The sequence below is a fragment of the Bidens hawaiensis genome, unplaced genomic scaffold (genome assembly GCF_021521415.1).
Source record: "Bidens hawaiensis isolate Kalapana, Puna unplaced genomic scaffold, B.hawaiensis_p1.1 tig00011896_1, whole genome shotgun sequence".
In the NCBI taxonomy this organism is placed as follows: domain Eukaryota; kingdom Viridiplantae; phylum Streptophyta; class Magnoliopsida; order Asterales; family Asteraceae; genus Bidens; species Bidens hawaiensis.
This window is the reverse complement of record NW_027491952.1, coordinates 80,662-95,114: the sequence shown is the minus strand read 5'-3', so window position 1 is coordinate 95,114 and position 14,453 is coordinate 80,662. Positions and strand designations below refer to the sequence as shown.

Here is a 14,453-nt window from a genome sequence, read left to right as displayed (position 1 = left end):
TCCATTGATTTTCTGTCTTTAACCTTCTTAAGGCTATACGAAATGCTTCGTCTTTAACCTTCTTAAGGCTATACGAAATAGGAAGCAGACCCTGAAAGCATATGAGATTCATAATTCCATGAATAATCTTTTTCATTGGTTCAGTTGAATCGTATTATTTCATCGATTCAATTATTGCAGATGTCGCCGTCCGTTTGGGTTGACTAAACAAGCTAAATTTCTATTATTTGATTAAACTAACAAGCTATAGTTTTATACATACTATTGCAACATGCTGGTCTAAGATTAAGAATTGAATAACTGATTCCTAAAAGAAAAGGATAATAGAACTACCAATAAGGTTAAATGAACCGAATGTCTACTTATGGTTTTTATACAAAACATATTTTTTGTTTGGTCATGGTTATACGTAAGGGTGGCAAACCCAACCCAAATGGATTGTTTTGGGTCAAAATGGATTAACTTTAAAAGTAAAATGGGTTAAGATGGATCATAAAAATTCTTCAAGGAGGTCAGGATGGGTTGGAAATATACAAGTGAGTTTCATTTATAGGTTAAAATGGGTCAAAACAAAATATCCAAGTTATCCAAAATTTATCTAATTCAAAATACCCAAACTATCACGTGCAGACAAAACTCATCCGAAACCCAAAAAACGATCAAAACGAAACAAAAACCCCGAACCAACTAAAACGAAACAAAAATACAAAAATAAAACTGAACCGAAATAAAACGACCAAAACGAAACAAAAAAACGGAATGAAACCGAAAAACTGACCAAAACGAAACAAAAAAAAAGCGAAATGCAACCGAAAAGCTAACCAAAACTAAACAAAAACACCGAATCGACCAAACAGAAACAAAACTGAATCGAAATACAAAAACGACCAAAACGAAACAAAAAACCGATATGAAACCTAAAACTTGACCAAAACGAAACAAAAAAAAAAGCGAAATGCAAATGAAAAGCTGACCAAAACAAAACAAAAACACCGAACCGACCAAAACGAAACAAAAAAACCAAAACGAAACTGAACCGAAATAGAAAAACGACCGAAACGAAACAAAAAAACTGAAAAACTGACCAAAAGGAAACATAAAAAAACTAAATGCAATTTAAAAACTGGACCAAAACGAATCAAAAACACCAAATCGACCAAAACGAAACAAAAAAACTGAAACGAAACTGAACCAAAATATAAAAACGACCAAAACGATACAAAAAAACCGATATGACACCGAAAAACTGACAAAAACAAAACAAAAAAAGCGAAATGTAATAAAAAAGCTTACCAAAACGAAACAAAAAACTGAAACGTAGCCGACCAAAATAAAACAAAATGAATCGAAAAGAAACAAAAAAAAACGAAATGAAACCGAAAAAACTGACTAAAACAAAACAACACTAAAACCGAAATCATTGAAACCGAGCAGATACTGAAACCGACCGAAATGAAAAAAAAAACAAAACCGAACTGAAAAAAAACTCGAAAAACTCAAACCTTAACCGGTACAAAACGGTTTGTTTTTTTTTATGAACGAGGATGACGGGGGAAACATTTTAGTTATTTTACATTTTGCGTTTTTATTTATATTTTGAGTTATTATTTTTTTAATATTTTTTTGAGGAGTTTTTAAAACCCTTGTATGTCAACCTTCACTTGGGTCAAGATGGGTTAGCTTTACCCATCTTAACCCATCTTAACCCATCTTGACCCATATCCATCCTAACCCTCTATTTTAAAAATCCATCATGACTCATACCCATCCTAACCCATACCCATCCTGACCCATCACCCAAATCCAACCCAACCCACTCACATTGCCACCTCTAGTTATATGTGTATATTAAAAACAAACTTTATAAATTCTTGCTATCAATAATAATCTTACATATCATGAAGTTTTGTTACAAAGTTCTATAAACTCTTGTAGTTTGTTCACTCGGTAAATAACCGAATACAAACAACCAACCCACTAAATGTTTCATGAATGGTACGCTAGTTGGGTTTGAGATACTTCTGTTGGCACTCTTTAGTCATGGATACAAAAGTATAATGGTTATACAGAGAGGGCTTAACAGACCCTATTAAAAAGTAAGTGTTACCAATTGTGGTCAAGTTAATTTTTTCATATGTTTTGATTATGTAAAAAAGCTCAAAATTTCTTGTCCATCGAAGCACCTTGAATACAGTTGAAAAAAATTATGTTTCTAGCTATATCCTAAGCATGGGAAGTACAGTCGAAAAAATTCAAAACTGGATACAAACAGTTGTGATTATCCCTAAAAGGAAACTTAATAGTCGTTTTAACCAAACAGTAAAAAGATATTACTTGATCAAGCGCGTTTGATTGATGTTTAATGCTGATGATGGCCTTTCTTAACTCGAACCATGAGTAAACTTCTTTCTTTTAGCCGATGGAGGCGTGAGAAGCTTTTTAACAGAACCAACAGGATCTTCCACCTGCCCGGTAATCAATAATTAGCACCAGATTACACATATTGTCACAAAAATCACTTTAAAAAAGTTATTTTATAAGAAACGACGTTTAGGTTACCTCAATTAGTGAAGATGAAGCTTGGGTTGTTTCAGATGTATAAACAATCTCTTTCTGGCGTTCTAGAGCCGAAAGAGTTTGTTTCCAACCAGGTGGCGACTTCCCATTGGATGAAATCCAAGGGCAAAAATATCTATGCTGCTTTATCGGATCAAACTCAATTGTTTTTTCATCAACGGTCTCAGATTGACCTGAACTTGCAGATTTCAAAACACTATCTCCAGTTACCTCAACTAATCTATTGGTTGTAAAACTACGATCATCACCACTAACTGTTTCAAACGCAGATGAAAAACGGGACCTTAAATTTTGACCAACAACAGGCAAAGATATTGTTGGCCGAAAATTCTGCACAGCTGGTGGTGGCCCACCTGCAATTGTCAAACTCAAAACGTTTTTATTCGATGATGTGGCACTACTATTACCAATACTTGCTGTTTGTTCCCCATTTTCAGCACGAGAAGGTTCTAGAACATGATTATTAGGTTCTACGTGTCCAATAAGTCTAACAAATTCTGTGGGCCGTTGAGTCGTCTTGAAAGTCCACAGACCAACTCGGGCCCCACAAAGCCTACATTCTAGAATCACAGGTGAATGATCATGTTTCTCAAAAGAACCTTCGGTTTCTTCCACGTTCTCAGAAGTTTTAGAAGAATATACAGTAATAGTAGAGTTATTTGCATCGTTGCAATCAACAACGTATGGTAGAAACCTTGGCTCCCAACCACATAGACTTATAAGCTTTTGTGCCTGAAAATTGCAATTATAAGTTTTTAACACATGTTAACAACATATACACACAAGATTTGTAACACGTATTTGGCCAGTAAACGAACTGAATGTTCGATGAACCGTTCGGTCGGAAGTTCGTTTATTTAATAAACGAGCAAGCACGAACAAAAATTTGTGTTTATATATTTAAATGAACAAACATGAACATATGTCCCATTCGTTCATTTAAATTTGTTTATGTTCGATCGTTTGCGTTCATCTATGCTCGTCGGTTTACGTTTTTTCGTTTAGTTCACTAACATATTCATTAAAATTTTTTAGGTCAATTACAATATAGTCTAGTTTTAATAACTTTTTAGAACCAACACATTGTTGTTTATATTAACTTTTAATTGGTTTTAGATCAGCTATGTTCGTCCGTTAAAGTCCATGAACCGTTCGTTTCTACTGTTAACGAATGAACACATGCAAACACGAACACTTTCATTTTCTTAACGAACGAAAAAACCCGTTCATTAGCTTTTCAAGTTCAACCGTTTGTTAGATAAAGTTAGCCAGACAAACACAAACAAACTCTGTTTGTGTTTGTTCGGTTCGTTTACAGGCCTACATGTTTTAGCATAAGGCAGTGATACCTGATAGTACAAAACAGGGGAAGCTTGTCCAGATTCATCTAAAGTTGGAGGGCATTTTAGAAAATGTTCTAGCAAAGGGGTACTCATGTAATTAGTGGCAGTTGATGAAACCACAGGAAGCTCCAAAAGTTGCAATAACAAATCACATCGTTTCTTGTAATTATCAACCAAATCTACAGGTGAAGCAGGCGGGAACTGAGCTAGTTTTTCATCACACGCGTTGTCAACCCACGGGCAAAGTAACTTGTGTCCATTATTCAGCTTTAAGCTGAAAACCGAGGCTGCGTTCTCAACTATATTACATAGAAAATAGTGTTATAAAAAGAAAACTGAAAGTGCTATAAAAGAAAATCAAGGATTACCTTGTTGTTGTGCCCAAGATGATGGTGCAGAAAAGAAGAGGCGGGCCCCACATGATATGCACGCGATAGTGTCTATATCTACATTGATCCAACCTCTCAGTGCACAATTTATTGCACTGATTACCTGATGAAAATAGATAATATTAACCTCTTAGAACTACAAAATGGTTATGACTAGGGCAGTAAACAAACCAAACGTTCGAGGGGAAGTTCGCAAATTTAATAAATGAGTGAACATGAACAAGGAATTTCGTTCAATTAACTAAATGAACAAACATGAACCGAGGCTATGTTCGTTCAATTGTGTTTGTTTACGTCCATATATGTTTGTTTATTAAATAAACGCTTTCAATAGTTTTTAACGACTTTTCAAATCTTAATCATATAGACATAAGCAAAATTATTAACTATAAATTAATAAATATGAGTATTAGGTTATTAATATATATGTAACTTAACATGTGAACATGAAAATTAAAAAAACACCAACACAAACTTGGCAGCCGGACTGAAGTCAGTGAACCATTGACACTAACTATTCTCGGTTAGCCAAATCAAATAAAACATGGTTTATGTTGGTAAACCGTTCATCTCCGTAATGAACGAACACGAATAAGAAAATTTCATTCAATTAAATGTTTGTGAACCACTGAACCGTTCGCTTTTCCAATTAAAGCTTCACGAACGAACATAAACAAGACCTTGTTCTGTTCGGTTCATAGTCTTCATAGTGTATATACAAGTATAACTTATGCTATCATACATATTCACGAGTAATAATTACAGTTAAATACAACAAAATCAACATTTAGTAGCAAAATCAGATAAAACATTGTTTATGTTGGTAAACCGTTCACGACCAAGTTCATTTCCTTAATAAACGAACACAAACAAGAAATTCCATCCGGTTAGATGTTTGTGAACCGTTCGCTTGTCCAATAAAAGCTTACAGTCCTAGTTATGATTGTTCATAGTCTTCAAACATAGTAAGTAATCATTACGATTAAACGCGATTAAATCGACATTTAGCAGAGGAATCTAACCTCCGGTTTGGCAAACCATGTCATGGACTTGAATGTAGCAAGCCTTCTGAGCAAGTCCTCTCTGTCCCACGGCCTGCACCGTGGCGAATGCACCGGTTGCGAATCAGTCACGCTTCCTTTAGATTTCAACTCAATTAAATCCAGCTTTGTAACAGCTACAGTGTACGGGCGTTTCCTGGTTGCTGACGTCAATCCGCCTGCAGTTACACTAACAAAAGAGCAAAACCTAATTAAACTAACTTGATTCAAAATGACAAAATTGACATTTAATTAGTTTGTATAATGATAATAGAATAATAATAAACCCTAGGAATTTGTGTACCGGGTAGATTTGGAATTGGAATTGGGAGATGAAGAAGGAAGGAAGAGTTTGTCCATGACAGCGTGAAATCGTTTCTCTGATTCTTCTGCCATTCGATTGTGAAAATTATTATTGGGAATTCAGATTTTGCTGATACGAATGACAAGATTTTGTTTTTGGGTTTGTCGAAGACGCAACTTTTTACTATTTGCTATTTTAAGACTAAAGGTTTATAAAAAGAAAAAACAATAATAATACAATTATTACTTTGTACTATGTACCAAATGCGTCATGTGTCGCAGTTTTTTAGACCAAAATGGATATAGTTGATGGAGCCCTTATCAATTATTATTTCGTTATTATTATTATTATTGGTCTCGAAAAATTGAAAGACTGTTTTGTGACTTGCCGCTTGTACATGCTCGATGGGTGGATATGTGGTCAATGGGATTGATCCATAACATCGGTTGAACTGCTGAGATAGAAGAATTGAGAGGGTTGCTCCACATTTGCCAAGGGGTGTTTCTTAGTGAGGAGGAGGATGAGATGGTTTGGAAGTTTGACACTTCAGGGGGGTTCTCGATTAAAGTGGTTAAAGAAAGGCTGGTTGAGAACTCCTTTGAAGCTCCAGATTATAAGTTTGTGTGGAACCTATTGGTGCGAACAAAAAGTCAACTTTGTGGCCTGGAGAGCGATGTTGGGCCGGCTTCCAACTTTCAAGGCTTTGGAAAAGAGAAATATCCTGGTGGCTTCAAATATGTGTTCGTTTTGTGGGGAGGTTGAGGAAACAGCGGAACATGTAATGGTTTCATGTGGGTTTGCACAATATATGTGGAGTGTGCTCGCTCAATGGTGTAAACTACCAACACTTTTCTTGTTTAGATTTCGAGACGTGTTGGAGCTTCACAAGTTTTCGAGGTTTATGAAAGATTAGACGGATGTTCCATGCGGTTTGCCTAACTGTAGCATGGTGTTTATGGAAGAAAAGGAATGTGCTTGTTTATAAAGGGATAGTGCCCCCTACTACGAACTGTCTAACAAAGTTAGTGGATAATTTTTCACTTGTCATCAAAATATTAACATGTGTTATAAAAGCATACCGTTATGGCCAATTCTGTTATTTATAGGATTTATTATTGGGATTGCTTTATAGAATAATAATTAAATTTTGAAATTGTTTCAATTAGGTAATTCATAAATTTTTTTGTTTCAATCAGATTATTAAAGTTTCCTTTGTGTTCTAATCCTAGATATTTTACCTAAATAGTAGGTTGTGTAGTTTTTTTTAACAGTTTGACATGTGTTATTTATACCATTTATACCTTAACGCATACCATTTAACACATTTTCTATTCTCATTTTCACATTTTACATTTTCATTTACTATATATTTTTTTTGTGATCCTATTACTAAAAAACAACAAATAATAATAAAATATATGCGCATGCGTGAGTGTGAACTGCGAAGTGTAACATCATTAGATCTTGAAAATTTTTCAAAAGTGGCGCTTCAAATAAAAGTATTTTCAAAAATGGTGGGGTTTTCTGAGTATTTTCAAAAATGGTTAAACCGTGGTTTCAAACCACGGTTTGTCTTTTTCTCTTAAGTGTGTCAGTTGACTTTTAAAAAACAAGAAAGTAAGAATAAACTAATACAAACCGTGGTTTGAAACCACGGATTGCACCTAAAATATAACCTAATACTGCTGTCCGTAGGCGAGGTGGTTTTGATGTTCAAGCCGTGGTTTCAAACCACGGTTTGATGTTTTTTATTATATTATTTGGCAAGTACAGAATATATTCATATGCATGTTTTGTTTTTTAATTAACTCGTGGTTCAAGACCATGGATTGATATGTTTTTTACCACTTCACATAATAAAATATCTAGATGCATGCTCTTGTTTTGTATATGCAAGATTCTCAAGATGTTACATCTTTCAACTTTTACTATTTAGTGTGATAAAGCATAAGATCCTCAAATTGTAAATAGGTTTTTTCAGTGAGATTTCAACTCACAATTTTTGCAGAGAGATGTCATTTAATAACTTTTCAGTGTAAGATCAATTCAATAACTTATCATGCACTATGACCATATTAAAAATACACGTTCTATGACCTTATAAATAGATTATATAACACATAGTTCAAAATTAAACTGTTAACTAGACAATTTCTCTAATTTCATTCTCACTCAATCAAGATGTCTTCATTTAATCCATTTCTCCTAAGAATTTTCTGGGGTGGTAATATTTCTTATGAGGATGGATTTGTTTCTTGTGACGAATCAACCCGAATTTCTTCATTTCCTATTCGTTAGAAAATGTCTTACGAAGAGTTAGCCGATATGATTTATAATCTTATTGGTCTTCCTAAAGAATCCTATAATTTGGTGTTGTTATCCTACAAGTTTCAAGGGATATGTGAAGCGTCACATATTGTCGATGACGGGAGTTTAGAAATGTTGTATTTTCTAGCAGAATCAGAAAGAAAATTCAGGGGTGATATTTATGTTAAGTGGGAACCAGTAATTCCCGTCCAACAAGTGGGTTGTATGGACCTCCTACGAAGTGTTTCTGTCTCAGAGACACCCCAAGAAACAACTCCATTTGAATCCAATCTTTTGACTCACGATGTAGCCGGTTCGTCAATGTTTACCAGCCAAGACGATATTCCAGATCCACTTGCTAGTGACACTGACGATCAAGGGGGATTTGACAACTCTAATTATAAAAGCTTTGAATCTTCGGAAGATGCGAGACAAGATTTGAGCTTGTCTACCGATGAAACTGATGAAGAGGGCTATGTTGAACCTCCAACAGAGTATAATGTGGGAATTGTTCAAGGCTTTGCTCAAAGAACGATGAACCAGACTGTTGATGATGAAGAATTAAGAGATTGTGAGGTTCCTAGTTTTGAAGAAGGCGACTACATGGATATGTGGAACACACAATCAAATCAAATTCGTGTGGGTATGTACTTTGAGTCTAAAAATGACTTGATTTGCGCTGTTCGAAGGTGGAATGTTAAGTGTAGGAGAGAACTAACAGTAGTGTGGTCTTAAACCACGGGTTGACTAAAAAACAAGAGAATCACATGTGAACATTCTGTACTTGCCAAAAAAATTAATTAAAAACAACAAACCGTGGTTTCAAACCACGGCTTGAACATCAAAACCATCTCAAAAATGAAAAGTGGTATTAGGTTATATTTTGAGTTGAATCCGTGGTTTGATACTGGAGTTTGTGTTATTTTATTCTAACTTTGCTATTTTTCTGAAACTCACCTGACACACATGAGATTAAAAAAACCAAACCGTGGTTTCAAACCACGGGTACACCATTTATGAAAAACCTTAAAAAAGCCCACCATTTTCAAAACAAGATTTTTATACACACTATTTTTGAAAAAATTTCTTAGATCTCAGAGGCAGCTTCACATGAAAACCTAAAATAGCATAAATGAGTAAAGTGTATAAGTTGGACTCAAGTTTTATGGGCTCAGTGAGCCCAAATTTTTTTATTTCACATCTATTATTGAAAAAACTAAAAGAATCTTCTTAACGTTTCATACAAAACAATGTATTTATCTTACAAAATAATACAGATTAAATTACAAACATGCACCTCAAAAAACATTTAAGTAATAACTAATAAGCAAGTACTTGGAAGTGTTTATAGAAACTACAGAGTAACGATTTTATATAGAAAAACCATAAACGTATAAACATTTATAGCTTTTGTTTGATAATTTATAACCAACTCACTAACATTATGAATAGCTATGTTATGCATTTTATAACTCTCTATTTAAATTTGATTATTATGTAACAAGCTATATAAACTATAACTTTTTAAACTTCAAAATACATATTTGATAGAAATTTGTCACATTTTTCTAATTCACTTCGGAAAATCCGAGGTATCAGCATGAAATATCGTAAAACAAAAAAACAGAAGTTACCTAGTCAAACATCGTACCCCCACTTCTCCTCAACTATCTCCCCCACTCTCCTCAAAATAACCAACTTCTTCACGTCTAACCTTATTATATAAACCCTACTTCACTCACCTTAAACCACCATTATTCACTTTTCACTCTTTACTCCCACAAACCTTTTACAACCATGAAGAACTCAACCATCATTTTCATGGCATTTGCCTTATTAACCATCCTCAAGGTCCAAAGTGCTCATAATATCCGTGTTGGTGGTGACAAAGGGTGGGTAACCCCTAAGGCTAATGACACCAATCACTACAATGAATGGGCTAAGAGTAACCGCTTTAGCATCAACGACACGTTGCGTAAGTCATCTTGACCCTTTTGAACGATTAATAATAATAATAATAATAATAATAATAATAATAATAATAATAATAATAATAATCTGTTCATTGCATGCATGGAATAATATTAACATGTGTAGGTTTCGAGTACATCAAGAAGGATTCGTTGTTGGTTGTGACAAAAGAAGAATATGAGAAATGCAAGTCAACAAACCCTATGTTTTTCTCGGATAATGGTGACACTAGTTTTGAACTCAACCGGTCTGGATACTTTTACTTCATAAGTGGTGTTTCTAGCCATTGTGAACATGGGCTTAAGATGATTGTTAAGGTTTTGGAAGCTGAAAACGTTGATCGACCCGCGAACCAAACGTCTACAGCCGCTACGAGTGAAGCCGCTTCGGTGATTAAGATGGATAGTGATACTTTGTCTCAAACTCTTATGATTGTGGGAATCATTGCAATGTTTACTGTTTTTTATATGTAATTTTGTTTTTGTTTTCTGCTTGAGTTTTGATGTATTTCTAAGTGACTTAATTAAGTTTAATTTCCTTCTTTATTGTTTGGTTATTTAGGATATATTTAAGATGTTTTGTTGTTTCTAACAAATATTTGTTATTAGAGTAATGTGATAAAATGTACATGGGTTCTAAAGGAAAGCAAGATAAATGATAGGTGCCGGCTATCAAATAAATTAAGGTTTATACTTTATAGGGCAATTGATTAAGCGATCGGGTACTAATTAAAAGTTCTTGAAACATGTTTTATTACATTATAATATTATATCATTGTTTAATAAAATAGTGATATTTGTAATGATGATAGTTTCACTCCCATCCATTCAAGGTGCTTTCGCTTTCCATAATTTGGGATTATTATTTTAGATTTTATAATGATCATTACCTACTTGAAGAGGTCCCTGACTCGATCAGGTAGTTGTATCTAGTATTATAAAATGAATTTAATGTTATGATTCAATATTAATAATTATTAATTTTAGAGTAAAAGTATTGCGGCCTAAGAGTTAAAAGGAGGTAGTGTGTTACAATTTTTTAGATAAATAACGTTCTTTGTAATTGTTATAGTTATATGACACAACTCAGACTTTAAGGCCTCGGCCTTTTTCCCGAAAGAAAACTCACTTTAAGTTAAACCCAGAGGACAAAAAATATAATTTATTTAATTTTATTTGCAATATTGATGTGCATTTAATGGATAATCACAATAATTTTAACACTTAGCTCATCTAAATTACGGACGACAATTATAAAGATGATAAAATTACAAGAAACCGAACATGGATGAATTTGATTTTAGTTAGATAAACAACATTGCAATTTGTAAGTCTATAAGTATATGCTACGAAAGTGGGTTCTAATTTTCAAGATGAATTATTTATGTATCTATTTTAATGCAATACCTATTTTATATTCCAACATGATCAAGTTGGGCTGAGCTGATGATTATGGTCACTGATGCTAGGGGTAATGACAAGTGTAGATGTATTTTGTTTATTTCTTTTTAACTAAACAAGTGTAGATATTCAGAATAGCTTTTTGGTGTATCATATCAACAACTTTCGTTTAAAACTAAAGGTTATAAAATTGAGGTTAAAAACTCAAAATTCAGCTAGTGTAGAACAAGACAATTATGAATTGTGTGACCATATATGGTAATTCATCTTTTAAGAGAGTTTATACGCAATTTAAATATATATGATGATGGATTTGAATTTCATGACAACCAAAATAATTCATTATACATATACGGTGTTCTTTTCTAAATCAATATTATGTTAAGAACTGTGATAACCATGTAATAGACTGATACACAATGCTTTGATGATTTAACAAAAGAGAAAAAGTCACTATGTAGGGTATGGACCTCAAACTCCTAAAATGCTACATAAGTGTCATATCATATTTTTACGCCACTCTCAAAATTACACGACATAGACCAAATTCGACCCTTTGTGGAAGTGATCGAGGGATATATAGCCTTAGTTCTTGGAGCTCAAATTCGACCCTAAACTATGGTAGTGGTCCCATATGGCCCCAAGCTCCCAACCCCCTCTTCGGGGTCCATATCGTCTACGCTAAGTGAAGTAGGAATTTACAAAACTGTCTTATATATTACAAAGCTTTTAATTTTTGATGTAATACTGGTTTTGAAAAGTTGTCATGTATATGTGTGTTGTGCGGTACTCATAGGTAAGGTGTGTGTACACACAATATAGAGAGAGGGAGAGAGTATGAGGGGATAGCTCTGACAATAGTAAAACTTTAAAGGTGGCTTGTTACATTTATATAAAGATATTTGGATTACTTTAGAATCTGTGAATAAATGATAAGTAGATGATGAAGGATATCTAGATGATACCAATTAGCAAATATAATCTTACTGTTGGAGCGTTATTTTAGCACACTTTATTTCACATCATACCCCTCAAGAATGGGCCACTCTCTACTTTACATTAAATTATATAAAAGATCGAATGACACCCTGGTAGCAACCATAAAGATGGAACTATAACTGTTGGACATTGCAAACAAAAAACTCTAGTACACCGTATGCTTTTGTACTTGTATCATAACTTTGATCTATGTGTGTATTCCCATTTTTTATTTTGTTTTTGGTACGAACATCTTTAATTATTAACTAAGCTTTGATAATTTAAAAAACAAGAAAGGCATGTATATACTTCTTGTTAGTTTGGCCTTTTAATCATTTGTTTTGGTTGTAGCGACCACATATAGTTATATAGTGTCTAACCACATCTAAAAAAACAATTCAAGTATATGTAGCGTAACATATGGTAACATACTAATTAATATTGTTCGTTTTGACTGTAAGTTTGAATACCCTAGTGAAAACCCATGTTGATAATTATCAACTTGACCAAAGCACGTCCGTAGCATTTGAGAAACAACACTTTCGTGTTCTAACCAGCTATAGACAGTGTTGTAAAAATTGTTAGTCATTAGCCGGGTGATGAGGTGGGGACTAACGATTAATTTGGATTAATCAAGATTAATCGGATCAGGCTTTAATATACAAATTTCAGTTTTATACACACACACACACATTTTTATCTGTTATTTATAGTTATATATATACACATATACATTTTGGCCGGAATCTCATTAGAAACCGCTGAATTTGGCTAGAATCTCGTCAGAAACCGTCGTTTTTGGCCAGGAACTTACCAGAAAACGTTGACTAAGTCCGATTAATCGCAATTTTGACTGAATTTGACAATTGACCGATTAATTGGCCGACTAACTCAAGATTAATTAGTGGGGTGGATACTAACGATTAATCGATGATTAATCAACGCCTAGTTAGGATCTTTGCAACACTGTCTAGATATTAAATTTATCTAAGATGTCACATGTAACATCTTATTAGATTAAAAGTAGTTATGTAACTAATATATTTGTATATCTCCCACTCCACACATAACAAACTACAAATTACAACAAACTGGATCATCTTTTTAACAAAGAAATATCAAATTCAAGAAAACATTTCTTTAACTTGAAACAAGTTGAATTTGGATCCAAATTTGAACGCTTAGATTCTGAGCAAGTAGACGCTTAGCTCCGGGGCTCCATTGCTATCCGGATTCATCATATAGAAAGCTTCTGAATCTCTTGATCCCACAACTCTTTCAAACTTAGCCCTCATGTACATGATCTCACCATCACCTTGATCATCTTCTTCATCATCACCATCTTTTTCGGCAGGCAGTACACCAGCTCCCATGGATATCGGCTCAACCGCTTTCAAAACCTTCCATTCTTTCTCTTCACACTCTCTTTTCATCGCGAAACCACACTTCTTTCCATTGCAATAAGTCCTCCAAAGAGGCTCTTCCAAGATCCTTCTAGAGTTACCAACTTTCTTGATATTCTCTCTCTCTTTATCGCACTCAAGTGCGATTCTCACGAGCCCTGAAGCCATTTCCTTCACCAACCCACTGATCGGGGTCTGTAGCTCGATAAGGAACACAGGTTGGTGAGTAGGGCTTTTTTGGAACGCGAAATAGACATGTCTTTTTCGTGAACCAAATAGGGTTCCTATAACCCTAGATCCCAACCCCTGCAAGAGGTTGGGACGCTTCTTACTTAGTGCTGACAGCACTGAGCGAACCCTAGCGATTGTGATCGCTTGAAGCTTCTTATTTCTTGTTAAGGGTGGCGGTAATTCAGTGTCTTTATCCTTTATAGGACAAGAATTGAATGAAGAAACTTGTTCTTGTTCTTCATCTTCATTGCCAACTTTGTTTGACCAATGAAAGTGTTTCTTGTCCGGAGAGGCTTTTGCCATATTATGGTTGTTTAATTTGTTGTTTGAAAGAAAGATAATAACCAATGTGAAAGAATGCAACTACTTAAATGAGAGTGAGTGAGCAAGTGTGAGAGAGAGAATGTGGTTATTTATTAATTTATTATTATTTATTTTATTTGTTTTAAAGTGACGAATGCATCTTTTATGAACGGCGAATCGGGTCGGATCTTGAAAAAGAAAGAAGTA

General features: G+C 34.1%; 2 protein-coding genes and 1 pseudogene across 2 annotated transcripts; 1 reads left to right on the top strand and 2 right to left on the bottom strand.

Moving 5' to 3' along the window:
- Positions 1-2,157: 2,157 nt before the first annotated feature.
- Positions 2,158-5,759, bottom strand: LOC143539446 (uncharacterized). The gene is made up of 6 exons (XM_077032762.1): positions 5,654-5,759; positions 5,332-5,506; positions 4,289-4,412; positions 3,927-4,219; positions 2,560-3,309; positions 2,158-2,465 (listed from the first exon to the last, which is right to left on the bottom strand). Exons 1-6 carry the CDS (start codon positions 5,743-5,745, stop codon positions 2,382-2,384), a joined length of 1,518 nt encoding a protein of 505 aa, XP_076888877.1. The 5' UTR covers positions 5,746-5,759; the 3' UTR covers positions 2,158-2,381.
- A 3,750-nt stretch (positions 5,760-9,509) lies between these two features.
- LOC143539445 (early nodulin-like protein 5) lies at positions 9,510-10,454 on the top strand. Its single transcript, XM_077032760.1, has 2 exons — positions 9,510-9,935; positions 10,058-10,454. The coding sequence occupies exons 1-2, from the start codon at positions 9,758-9,760 to the stop codon at positions 10,402-10,404; spliced, it is 525 nt and encodes a 174-aa protein (XP_076888875.1). The 5' UTR covers positions 9,510-9,757; the 3' UTR covers positions 10,405-10,454.
- A 2,873-nt stretch (positions 10,455-13,327) lies between these two features.
- On the bottom strand, positions 13,328-14,252 carry LOC143539444 (protein MIZU-KUSSEI 1 pseudogene; annotated as a pseudogene).
- Between the last annotated feature and the right edge of the window lie 201 nt (positions 14,253-14,453).

Bases quoted from the DNA above. Each gene is read 5' to 3' on its own strand.
- LOC143539446 (XM_077032762.1), bottom strand. From the start codon at position 5,745: ATGGCAGAAGAATCAGAGAAACGATTTCACGCTGTCATGGACAAACTC. The intron at 5,507-5,653 runs GTACACAAATTC...GTCAGCAACCAG, and splicing joins TCCAATTCCAAATCTACCCG to GAAACGCCCGTACACTGTAG. The intron at 4,413-5,331 runs GTTAGATTCCTC...TATTTTCATCAG, and splicing joins CATGGTTTGCCAAACCGGAG to GTAATCAGTGCAATAAATTG.
- LOC143539445 (XM_077032760.1), top strand. From the start codon at position 9,758: ATGAAGAACTCAACCATCATTTTCATGGCATTTGCCTTATTAACCATC. The intron at 9,936-10,057 runs GTAAGTCATCTT...TAACATGTGTAG, and splicing joins TAGCATCAACGACACGTTGC to GTTTCGAGTACATCAAGAAG.